This window comes from Lygodium microphyllum, chromosome 26 (assembly GCF_053477565.2).
Source record: "Lygodium microphyllum isolate KBCC chromosome 26, Lygodium_microphyllum_v1.1.10, whole genome shotgun sequence".
Classification (NCBI taxonomy): Eukaryota; Viridiplantae; Streptophyta; class Polypodiopsida; order Schizaeales; family Lygodiaceae; genus Lygodium; species Lygodium microphyllum.
In genome coordinates this window covers 114,576,321-114,589,314 of record NC_141160.1, presented here as the reverse complement: position 1 = coordinate 114,589,314, position 12,994 = coordinate 114,576,321, and the positions used below count along the sequence as shown (strand labels likewise).

The 12,994-nt window shown below is 37.8% G+C and overlaps 1 protein-coding gene across 1 annotated transcript; it reads right to left on the bottom strand.

Moving 5' to 3' along the window:
* Nucleotides 1-7,756: 7,756 nt before the first annotated feature.
* Nucleotides 7,757-11,658, bottom strand: LOC148013708 (non-specific lipid transfer protein GPI-anchored 10-like). The gene is made up of 2 exons (XM_087668526.1): nucleotides 10,866-11,658; nucleotides 7,757-8,292 (listed from the first exon to the last, which is right to left on the bottom strand). Exons 1-2 carry the CDS (start codon nucleotides 11,209-11,211, stop codon nucleotides 8,117-8,119), a joined length of 522 nt encoding a protein of 173 aa, XP_087524652.1. The 5' UTR covers nucleotides 11,212-11,658; the 3' UTR covers nucleotides 7,757-8,116.
* Between the last annotated feature and the right edge of the window lie 1,336 nt (nucleotides 11,659-12,994).

The window sequence follows — 12,994 nt, the reverse complement described above, 5'->3', positions numbered from 1 at the left end:
GTTTCGGTCTTGCTCCTTAGAAGCTTCTCTTTATGCTTGGATCTTCAATAAAAACAATCCTAGGCATCTTTGGTCCTCGTATTCCATCACCTTGTGGAGAGGCCCAAACCCCTCTTGAGAGAGAGAGAGAGAGAGAGATGTCAAAGTGCAATGAATATGGAAGCATATGGACAAAATTGAGAGATAGTGAACATGAGAGAAGAGGCAAAGAGAAAAGAGATAGTAGAATAAAAAAATATGCAGTAGATGAATGCTAAAATGAAGAAGATAGATATACAAATGGGTTGTCAAAAGTATCTTTGCAAGCTGGTCTCTCTATCCACTTAAAAAAGACAAATGAATTGGGCTAGCAAAAGGCTACTAATAATAGCTAAAAATAGCCCAATAAAATGACCAAGTCTAGTGAGCAACTATTGAAAATAGCTGACTACACATAAAATAAGTAGAAAATCTATGATTTGTGACACTACTGCACTACCTCTTGCCCAATGAATGTGTGACCTGCCCCAATGAATAGTGCCTCCTTTGTTTGCTTGACCTTTTGGGCATGGTCACTTATCAAGATGAGATCAACTATATAAAGCACAAACAATGCATACCCTCTAGCTGAGGTGTGGACATACAATTGGGGATTGGAAGAAGAATGCCAATATCCTAACTTCCCTTGGAGAAACAAGTCTGTCTTCTCATTCCAGGCACGTGGAGCCTATTTGAGGCTATGAAGGATCTTCTTCAATCTATACACCTTGCTATTGGATAAGGAAAAGCCAGGAGGTTGCTAAACATAGATCTCCTCCTATAAATCTCCATTAAGGAAAGCAAACTTCATATCAAACTAATAAGTTGGCCAACTCCTATGATTGGCTAAGGCAAGAATGGCTCTAATGGTAGCCATCCGAGCTATAGGTGCAAAGGTGTCATGGAAATCCACCCTCCCATCTTTGACATGGAACGTAGTAGGGAACACGTCTCTTGTTGTGTTTCTTGTCAGAAACATGGATAGGGAATGCCACGTGGCACCAACTTACCCAAGTCGATTGCCCACCCAATTTGTGCTTGCTCATGATCACTTGTGCCTGCCTCAACTCTCCTTGACTATTGTGCTCTTGCTCTTGCTCTCACTTGGTGATCGTGTAGCCGGCCAATAAAAGTACACATATACAAGCTTTTTTGCAAATATGAAAAACATCCTATGTAGGAAAATATGATCTATTTAGGAACTTTTTCTTGATATAGGAAAAGAAGCCTATATAGTGAAAAATTCTTACCTAATCTATTAGATGTGTATTATGCCCTATTTCAAATTAACTAAATAATCTCTATATAATTTTCTAGTTTAAAATTTGCTACATAATTTCCTACTTAGAAATTTATATAAGTAGAAATATGAAATTTAAGAAAAATGCAATATTTTTAAGTTAGATAAAAACTAGAATCACATAAGAAATTTCCTATATAGGAAAATTACCATATGTAGGGAAATTTTCCTATGTAGGGAAACATAGGAAAAATTTTCCACATTGGAAAATTTTCCTACATAGGAAAGAAAAAAAAAAGGAAATTTCCTATCAATTCCCTAGTTAAAAATACACATAAGTAGAGAAAGTAAATAATAGGAAAAATGGAACATTTCCTAGTTAGAGAAACTAGGGAATCACATAGGAAATTCCCACATATACCGCATCTTAGGTGGCCACTTAGTGCATGGAGCATGTGTTTAAATTGCATGGTTACCGTAGGTCATTATGCATGATAGGGATGTTATGTTTATGAGCAACTTTTGGTAAGGGGTTTTCACATCTATGGATACCAAGCTTGCTCAATCCACATCATACCACCCCCAGAGAGATGGTCAATAAATAGCTTGAGATCTATCTGAGGCATAGGGGATTTTTCCTATGTGGGGAATTTCCTATGTGATTCCCTAGTTTCTCTAACTAGGAAATGCTCCATTTTCCCTATTATTTACTTTCCCTACTTATGTGTATTGGGGGATTTTTCCTATGTAGGGAATTTCCTATGCGATTCCCTAGTTTCTCTAATTAGGAAATGTTTCATTTTCCTTATTATTTACTTTTCCTACTTATGTTTATTTTTAACTGGGGAATTGATAGGGAGTTTCCTTTTTTTTTTCCTATGTGGGAAATGATTCAAAGTTCATTGTGTTGGGGAAATTGGTGAACCATAGAGAGTAAGTCAACCTAGCGTGTTTGAGAGATCTGAAGAACCAACAGTCCGGACATGGAGGGTGTGGACGGCTCCTCCAACGTGGACAAAAGAACGATGTAGGAGCATGGAGTGACCACACAGGTTCGCCACGGATTGCTCCTACCGCACAATCACTGGAATCTCGAGGAACGATAATAAGAGCCTGGAAGATGCCATATGTGGTTGAGCCAAGACACGTTGTATTCCATTGAAGCCACCACCCTGTGGAACTAGGGTTGACACCCACGAGGGTAAAAACCTTGGGCTTAGGTGTGTTTTAGGCCGATTACACATTGATCTCATTGTTCGTTCCCTACTATGCTGTGCAGAGATAAGATCATCGACAAACTCGAGTGCAAGAAATTTATCCTAGGTTGACACGACGGCTAGGAAGAAGCACAAGCTGATGAATGAATGACCACAGAAAGGTGAGGGTCTAGAAGAATGACCACAGAAAGGTGAGGGCCTGTGAAGATTGTGGCCCCCAATGTTTGGGGAGGTGGTCCCCTATTAGCATATTAGTTAGTTCATGGCCGAGTTTGTACATGTGGTACAACAGGTTGGGCACTAGAGATATTTTAGGCATTTAATTTGTTAGTATTTTTTTGTGATTTGGCATTATTTGCAACCAATCAACCAACATTTAATGCTAGTCAACTAGTCATATTTTATGGCATGTATTTGGCCTATATATTCTCAAGCTCCCTTCTCCTCATTCATTCATCACTTGACAGTTTGAGGGAGCATGTGCAAGTGCCCACATAGTCGATGACTCACATTGCTCTCATACTGTCTCATGTCTTGGTATATGGATTCCATTTCGTGAGCATACATCTGAGTTCTCATTTGTATTGTGTTCTCTCTTTCTTTTATTTTGTCTTGTGTTTAGCAGTTTATTTTAGAATTTGAGGCAGATGATGACTTGTCGAAGGAGTTTGCATCCCACTTCGGCTCCTGCTCCTTTTTCCTCCTGGAAGCTGCTAACTCTTTGAAATTCTTCCGCAAATGGCCCTTCTTGCCACAATGGTAGCACTAGGCCTTCAACTTCTTGTCTTCAAACCCCTCTCTGAAGTTGTAAAAGCCTCACTGGAATGTCCATGTAGTGTATCATCAGTGGATGTGCATGGAGGAGCCATATGTAGAGGATGTAGAAGAGAAGTAGCGAAAAGAAGGTAGTTGGAGAGAGTGGTGAGATGGGGCAGTCACGCCTCATCTATATTTCTATACAGATGCACACGATCTAGAGAGGGACATCCCTAATGCATTGTGGCAGGTTCAAATCCTGGAGTTGAGATTGACATCCAGGTTCATGATGGGTTGGTTATTTGATAGAGAGCGGGTGGCCTTTGTCTAGAGATCAAATGAGGGGACACTTTGGCAACTTGGTCAAAGGAAGGGAATTCATGGTCATTTATGCATTGTGGCATTGGTGGCCACGTGTGCTACATTAGAGACATCATTGATGAACATGAGAGCTGCTATGACTCTTCTCTATTTTCAAGAGCTAGTACGATAGACATTGACATTAGGTTCTCTTCGAGGCACCTTGGTGGTGGCTAGTGAGAGAAATGCCGATCTAGAGCATGGTAGGATTTATGGAGGATGAAAGATGAAGGCTAGATTCATGTTGACATAACAATGTAGAGAAACTGTTACACAAGTGAATTAGGTTCCAAGATAGATTAACTTGGACTCATAAACACAATCTTATGTAGGACACTAACAATGACAGTGATACTAAGTGTAAGTACCAAGCATCATGATATTGTATTCATTTAATGTAAAAGTGATAGTCAAGTACAATGCTTTATGGAAGTTGGGTTGTTCCACTCTCCTCAATGTGCATATGGGATTCAAGATAGCCCTTCCTGGAGCATAGATCATTTGTAATTTCTCAACACCCCCCCTCAAATGATGAGTCCCTACACTTGCTACTTTTTGCCCCCCCTACATGATAACATGGCTTGGAAGACTAGCTCATAGGCAGCCTAGTCAAGTTAACGTTTTAGAAATCAAATCCAATAAGGGAAAAATAGAGATCCATATGGGAAAAAATTCCTTAGAACAATCTGAGTTGTTGATGTAAGTGGAAGTATCTTTTTCTTCTTCTTCATTCATGAACTGACTTTGGTGGTGGTCATTCTACATTTGTTGTGCTCTTTTCTTGTGGAAGCATTCATTGGCAATATGGCCAATTTTACCACAATAATGACATGTTATCCGACTTTTGTTGTTGGTGTTGAATCCTCGACCTCTTCCTTTGGGTCCAGTAGCTCCTTTGGTGTATAAGAGATTTTCCTTTGAGCTGGTCTCTTTTACATCTTTTCTTTTAAATTTGCTTTCTCCATCAAGCAGTGAGTGCTCAATGTCTTTGAGTGAGAGACTTACTTAGTGTTGAAACAAGGTTCTCATACGGTTCATGATTAACACTGGCAAGCAGGACTGCTATTACCTCATCTTCATCAATGTTCTTTTTAAGAGTTGCTAGCTGAGTTTTAAGGCTCTTGAATTTGTTGATGTGTACAGTCATAGATGAACTATCTTTTACATCCAACTTATAAAATTGCATAAGTAATTTTACGTTCGAGTTCTTTGCTTGGGTACTAAACATCCTGTCAAGTTTCTCCCAAGTAGTTCTAGCATCTCTAATGCCAGAGATATGATGTAGCACATCATCACTTATCCCCCAGGCAATGATGCCTAGTGCCTTGTTATTCATCTTCTTCCATTCTTTGGTTTTGAGCTGGTCTTCTTCAACGAACCCATCTTCATCATCTTCCTTCTTTCTATCTACATCATCTTCAAATAAGTCCCATAAGTCCTTTCACATAAGGTGATACATGGTCTTCTCTTTCCAGGCATGAAACCCTTTACCATTGAATTTAGTTATTTGCTCAAGCTCTGTCATGATTATCAGCTTCAAGCAACCACCAAAAAATTGTAGGTCAATGTGTTAAGAGACACAAGAAGATCAATGTCAAATTGACACTAGTTGAGTATTAATGGATACTAGTCCGTGCTTGATTTGCTTGCTCTCATGAACTTGTGGATGACTTATGAGCTTTCTCGAGAACTTTTGGAAGTGTAATGAACTTTAGAGAGTGTTTCTCAATGATTAAAATCACTATTGATAACTTTAGTGAGAAGAAACAATGAAAAATGTCAAACTTTGAAGCTTTGGCTATGGCTGCCCACAAGGATGATAGTTAGGGTTTCAATGATTGTGATGGATAGAGAGAGAATTTTGGGAAGCCCTTTCAGCTTGAGATTACCCACTTGGTGGGCTTCAAATGCCCCAGAAAGATTTGGAAGATTGCGCATTGTGCTGGTCATTGGGTCAAGTTGATTCTCTGCCTGCGAATTTTGCACCAATTTCATGTTTTCTTGCAATTTGGGGTCCTGTAGAGCATAATGTTGACTTTTGATGTGATGAGAAGAAGTGACTTCAATCAAAAAACAACTCTTTTGAAGAGAGAAAGGGCTGAGGTGACTTAGTTTGTTCACACTACTTCCTCTAAGGTCAGTAGCTATTGCAGTCTGCAGACACAGTTAGGACAGCAAGCAATAGTTTGTGCAATGCTGCTGGAGCTACAGTTGCCCAATGTCAATGATTGATGTACCATGAAGAAGCTCTGGAAACAGAAAATCACTTCTCTAGAAGGAATTTTAGAGAGATTTGGCATGTGGAGAGAGATATGAGAGCTTCAAGTTGACAAGGTGCTACTGACTATGGTTGGCATGGAAGCTTCATTGAAGGTATAAATGCAAATGAGGTTGAGGATGGGGTCCAGCACTCAAACTGACCTAAGAAGAGATGGAGAGGAGCTATGCCATGCTTGAATGGGCTTTGATACCATGAGAGAAATGCAGATCTAGAGCATGGCATGAGTTATGGAGGATGAAAGATGAAGGCTAGATTCATGTTGACATAACAATGTAGAGCAACTATTACACAAGTGAATTAGGTTCCAAGATAGATTAACTTGGACTCATAAATACAATCTTATGTAGGATGCTGACAATGATAGAGATACTAATTGCAAGTACCAAGCATCATGATATTGTATTCATTTCATGTAAAAGTGATAGTCAAGTACAATGCTTTATAGAAGTTGGGTTGTTCCACTCTCCTCATTGTGCATATGGGACAACCCTTCTTGGAGCATACATCTTTTGTCATTTCTCAACAGCTTGTGCACCCACTACTTGGGTATCCATGGTTCTACTTAATGGACATTTTTGTATGAACTATGATGAGACATTATCATTATACATTGTATTGTATAAGATCACCCATGATTTGAGAGAGGGTGTTAGGAGATTAGTTAGTTCAATGGTTGAATCTGTACATGTGGTACAACAAGTTGGGCACTAGAGATATTTTAGGAATTTTATTTGTCAGTGTTTTTTTGTGATTTGGCATTATTTGCAGCCAAATAGCTAGCATTAAATGTTGGCTAGCTAGTCATATTTTATAGCATTTATTTGGCCTATATATTCTCAGGCTCCCTCCACCTCATTCATTCATCACCTGACAGTTTGAGGGAGCATGTTCCAGTGCCCCCATAGTCGATAACTCAAATTTCTTTTGTACTGTCTCATGTCTTGGTATATGGATTCCATTTCCCGAGCATACATCTGAGTTCTCATCTGTATTGTGTTCTCTCTTTCTTTTATTTTGTCTTTTGTTCAGTAGATTATTTCAACACATTCTTATGCTTCCATTGTTGCACCACTTCTGATACTCCCCCAGGCGCAAAGTCAGAGAAAGACAAGAGATGCGAATGATTTCTATTGTATTATTTGCAAAAGAATGCAATGTATAAAGGCATGTTGCACGCTTTGCAATCCTTGAATTTCCTTGTACCACATGAACGTATCCATTCTAATCACCTGACCACCACTAATAAAGCTTACTACACCAATGAAGGAAGTCCTCACCAATGTCCTTAATGAATCCTAAGCTATCAAGGATAAGGGGAGGACCCAATGTCCTCCAATGGATAAAGACAAGGATTATGTTGAGCAAGTTATCCCTTTTGACCACAGGGAGCCGTCCCATAGGCATAATTCTTTTCAACAAAATGGAAATCCTAGACCAAAATTAACATTTCAAAACCATTTGTGAATTTCACAAGCTGTAAAATAGATTAAGAGGATGTTATACATATTGAAGTCCCATAAAATCTTGATGCAACACTAATCCATGCACAATATTTTTGAGTCATTCATTGTGCTATTGGCTTGCCTCCCTATCAAATTGACAATTTCTAGATGGTTTACAATCCACAAGTGATCCATATTACAACTTGAGAGTCTATGACATTGAGAAGTTCTTACATGGATCAATATTTCACGTATAAGAAAAAAATGGTAAAAAAGGATAAATATATTTTCACAAAATTGACAAAGATCCTAGTTTTTTTTTCGATTGATAACATTTTTCCATGAGATCTATTTGAGAACATATTGCCTAGAGACTAAACACACAAAGATAGTTTTAAAAATTTCCAAATATTCATCAAGTCCTCATGAAAGCTAGCCATTGATTTGGCATGAAGTCCTCCAAAAAAATAAATTATGTGATTATTGAAAATAATTTTTGTGACATGAAAAATTGTTTTTATTTTGTAAGTCTTCAAGTCACAAATTATGCTAGATGTTGTGCATGATACAAAGAATTAGTGTACAACTCTTGTGCCCTAGATTGAAAATAAATTGTCAAAGCTGATTGTTTGCATCTTATGGATGTCCATTTGCTTCCTAATGAGGTTACAAGGATGAAAGAATTGGATTTGTGGCCAACATGCATGATTGACCAGTTGGTATGGGTAAAGTCAGCACACCCCATCAATTTTCATTATAAGGGACACAAGCATTCAAAAAGAACTAAGAGATCCATATTAGTCTAAAGAAATGAAAAGGCACATGCAAACCCTATAAAAATAGTGTAGACAATGGATGATGTGAATAATGAATTTCCATTGGACTCTCCATTCTCAGTGCCATTCTTTGAGCTTCTAGAAGGAGGCGCACCCTTTGTGGGTGGTGGGCTAGATTCAACTGATGGAGCTATAGCAGGACCTATTAGAAAACAACAAATATGTTAGTCAACAAGTATTATAGTCCCATACATGACACTTTTTGTCCATGTGACACTTTTTATTTATTTTTCCCTCTTATACAAAGGGATGAGAGATTTGAGGCTAATGTTTGTTCATCACTAGTGCTTGATAAGTGTTATAATTTGACTATGAACTTTAGCGGATATAATTAAAAAACAAATAGTTTGCACATGAGTAGATGCACATTTCATATTAGATAATGGTTGAGACTTTTGAGAGTAACATAGATGCCACATTAATAGGCCCCATCAATTTGGAATCTTCTTAAATATGAATAATCTTGTGTTGTGCTATAATTGATGTGTGCTTTTTGAAGGTTAACGTGATGTTTTAAAAAGATTTTGAACTCCACATCATTATCTTGATGTTTCATGATTTACAAACCAACTTCATATAGTCAACAATGTTATGCCCGTGATTATTAAAAAAGAAGGAATAATGATGACTTTATTAAACCTACATACAATAATATATTCTAAAATACATACCTAGCTAAGGCTTGTAGACATAGTGTTAGGATGATGTCATATATGTTCTTTATTGACATGTTGAGATACAACATGTAATTGTCTATGATCATATGCTTGCAATCCCTGTGGGTGAGACAATCCATTTTGCATTTGAATAATGTTTCAAATTTTGGTTACTTTAGGCCTAATAGATACTATGCATGGACGATGAGTCTTGCATAACAAAATTTCATGTGATATTACTTCATCCATGGAGTGATGTGACTTGAGTTACATAACTTGCCTATTCTTATATGAGGGTTAACAATTTCATGTTATTTAGTATGCATGATTCAATGGAAATTCTTAATGCAAAAAGCTTACTAGATGCTTGGATGAAAGTTTGAGGAGGTAAGAATAATAAAAAGATTGTCTCGTTTTTTATATTTTCTTTTAGTACATTCATAATAGAGTCAAGCTATATTGCATAAATTTGCTCAAATTTGAAATAAGAAAAGAAACGATCCAATTTTTATTAACGTTTTCAAATATTCATAAAATCACTCTTTTATATGAAAGATATTCATAGGAATATTGATGTACAAATAAAATGTAAGTTTAAAGAATCAAATTATATTTGTAAACTTATTTCATACTCAATTATTGTGTATACTTGAGCAAAGCTTGAGTAGCTTTTAGATGGATACTATATAATAAAACAATAAGATTGTGAATATTTGAGGTAAAAATAATAAAAACATTTTCTTGTTTTTGATCTTTTCTTTTAGTACATTCATGTTAAATCCACGCTATATTGCATAAATTTGCTCAAATTTTAAAAGATAAAAAGAATTTATCCAATTTTTGTTAATTTTTTCAAATATTCATAAACTCATAATTTCATATGAAGAATACTTTTAGGAATGCTCATGTACAAATAATATGTGCTTTATAGAATCAAATTACAGTTGTAAACTTATGTCATACTCAATTATTGTGTGTATTAGTAAAGTTTTTGTTTCTAGAATATATTGTTTCTTTGTAACATGTGTTTGCATATATATTGTAAGTGCATGAAACATTCTCACGTAGTTACCCTTTTAGCTATTTGGCATTTCTTTGTAACATGTGTTTACACACATTTACCCTTTTAGGGATTTCTTGCATGTTGCATGTCTTTATAAGAGCAAGGATGCATAGAGAACCTAAAGGAGTTTCTTATTTATTATCCCACTTTCAAGGGGAAGCAAGGAGATTATGAATCTATGAAACTAGTTCATGAGCCTAGATTCTTCCTTTGAAGGTGTAATAGGTTGATTACAAGGCTAAACATCATCCTCCTCTTATTAGGTATGGTCCTTTAAATATTATGTTGAATTTGGAGAGTCTCTAAAACTTGAAGCTAGCATACTTAGGTTGGGTCTTTAAAGATTGTGTTGGACTTTTGATGGTCTCTAGGGGTCTTTATGGATTGTGCTGGACTTGGATAGTCCCTAGAGAGAGTTGAACTTGAGTTTCTACTTTGGAGATCCAAAAGTAAAACAACCCATCTCTTACACTGTGTTATTCAATTATTTTTTGATTTAATTTAAAGTAATGGTTGGAAGAATGAGAGGGACCAGAGGGTGTTCTCAGCAATTTCTAGGATGTGAATCTTCCTTTCAACAACACCACGGGCTTTTGTAAGGGAGCTCCAATATACATAGCTTGTTGTGGTGGGGAATGGTGATCACATGTCTTACATAGGCCGCATGGGGCTTGCTTGTAGTTGTAGATCCTCTCTACAAGAGGTGGTATAGGCTCGCTCTCTTGCAAGAGCCTAAGATGTTGACATTGTTGGAGAGAGAGAGAGAGAGAGAGAGAGAGAGAGAGAGAGAGAGAGAGAGAGGCTCACGAGATTAAGCGAGTTTGAGAAGAAGAAGGTTCCCAATCTTAAGATCTAGAGATTTGTTTTATTTATTTTAAAAAAGGGCAAATTATACGCGTAAATTTATGCGAATTCGATCCTGGAGAAAGGTTTTGGAATGTGTGGAAATTAAGAGCTTGTGATTAAGGTTAATGAATGGTGGGTACTGATGCGTACCTTGGGCAAGGCAGGCAAGGACGCTGCTGGGAATGGTGACGTTGCAGGAGTCGACGACCCGCTGGGCAAGGGTGACGTTGAAGGAGACGTCCATGCTGGAAAGCTGGCAGAAGCAAGCGGGCTGGCTGGTCAGGAGGGCGCCCAGCGGTGTGCAGCAGTCGGGCGCCGGGGTCGACATGTTGCTGCCTGTCACGTACGGCTGGCAGGGCGCCAGCGTGGCCAGGCCAAGCTGGCACGTTGACTGACACGTCACCTGCCACGGCAGCGCCACCAGCAGCAAACCCAGGGACATCACGCCGTACATGATCGGCGCACGCACAGTCGACGTCGAAGAAGAAGAAGACATCGTCGTCGCACTCTCTGATATCGATCAGCAGGATGGCTCCGAATTACCGACTGCAACACTAAGAGCTGACTCCTCTGCCTCTCTCTCTCTCTCTCTCTCTTTCTGAGAGGCACTCACTGCTTAGATACTAATATCTGACATGTACTATTCCTCGTCGCACTATCGGATACTGATCAGCAATATGATCATACGTAGGCTCCGAAATACCGACTGCAACACTAAGAGAGACGCCTCTGCCTCTCTCTCTCTCTCTCTCTCTCTCTCTCTCTTTCTGTGAGGCACTCACTGCTTAGATACTAATATCTGACATGTACTATACCTCGTCGCACTATCGGATACTGATCAGCAGGATGGCTCAGATATACTGGCTGCAGCACCAAGAGAGATGTCTCCCACCCCCCTCTCTCTCTCTCTCTCTCTCAGGCACTGCTTAGATCCCCTCTCCAGTATTATTGCTGATTGATAGTCTATTATGCCTCCAGCCCACACCCACCTGTCACTGGCGCGCACGTCTAATGATCCGAATCTACCCTTCTTGCTTACTATAAAATCCATCCGGCTCTCAAAAGAAGAGACCTCGTTTGCCTCATTCCATTTCTTTACAAAAATGTCTTATATAAACTACGTTATTACTATTATTAATCTTGCTTATGGTTCGCTTGTTTGCATCATTCCATTTCTTTACAAAAAGGTCTCATATAAACTAAGTTATTGCTATCATTAATCTTACTTATGGTCCTCCTCAGCTCTTGTTCACTAGTCTTATTCTTAAATTTTTCGTCATGGGTAGGCCATGTCCTCATGAATCTTGGTGGGTTTGCTGGCATGCCTCAGTTTTGAGCAGTTAGTTTCCAAAAGTCTCGGTAACCCGTCGTAAAGTATAATATAATTAGTGAAAACTTGTAATTTTGGCTTCTCATTTAAATTTGGGAACTCCAAACCAACCAAAAGGCTTCCAAGCCTATGTGGTATAAGGAGAAGTTTGGTATTCAAGAAATAAAGAGGGCTATTTTTTGAAGGGTGAATTAGGGTTATATATATTTATACTACATTATTATTTGAGTTGTAGGTTCGTGAGGTACCGAAGCACCAAAGGGATCACAAACCTTGTTCCCATACAAAACCATATACCAATGCAAATTTGAAATGGCCGACTCCTCATTAATGAAAAAAGTGGAAAGGTGGTGATTGTTGATGATTGGGAGATGTACATCGTCTCTCTCTCTCTCTCTCTCTCTCTCCAAAAATGCCGTCAATATGCTTTTGCATATGTAAACTTTTATATTAATAAATAAAAATTAAGATATGCATAGTGTTATATGTGACAATGTTTTACTAAAAGGTTTTAAAACAAAAATTTTCCAAGACAAGTATGACCCAATAAATTTGTGAAAAGGAAAATATGATACATCAAAGAGATATTTAGATTTCCATAGCATCATACATTACAATCTTCACTACAAAAATATAAACATATAATATTCAAAGGTAAAATGGACTCTATGGATGTGAATTTGATATATTTTTGTATTCATCTACAAAATATGTTGTAATATGATATAAGAATAGCTTGTTTGTCTTCAAGGTATATTGCTCCTTCTCTTTGATCTCTTTCAAATGCTTAGTATTGATCTTGTTATTATCATTATCCTTACTATAAGGGATTGGGCTTGTAGGTTGATCATATAGAGGTATTTAGTGAACTTCTAAAAAAACTTATGGATGTGTCTATACCTGAGTTTACATGCATGTTAAGGTATCTGCATCTAAATTGTTGTGCATT

Bases quoted from the DNA above. Each gene is read 5' to 3' on its own strand.
- LOC148013708 (XM_087668526.1), bottom strand. From the start codon at position 11,211: ATGTCTTCTTCTTCTTCGACGTCGACTGTGCGTGCGCCGATCATGTAC. The intron at 8,293-10,865 runs GTACGCATCAGT...GTTTTCTAATAG, and splicing joins CCTTGCCTGCCTTGCCCAAG to GTCCTGCTATAGCTCCATCA.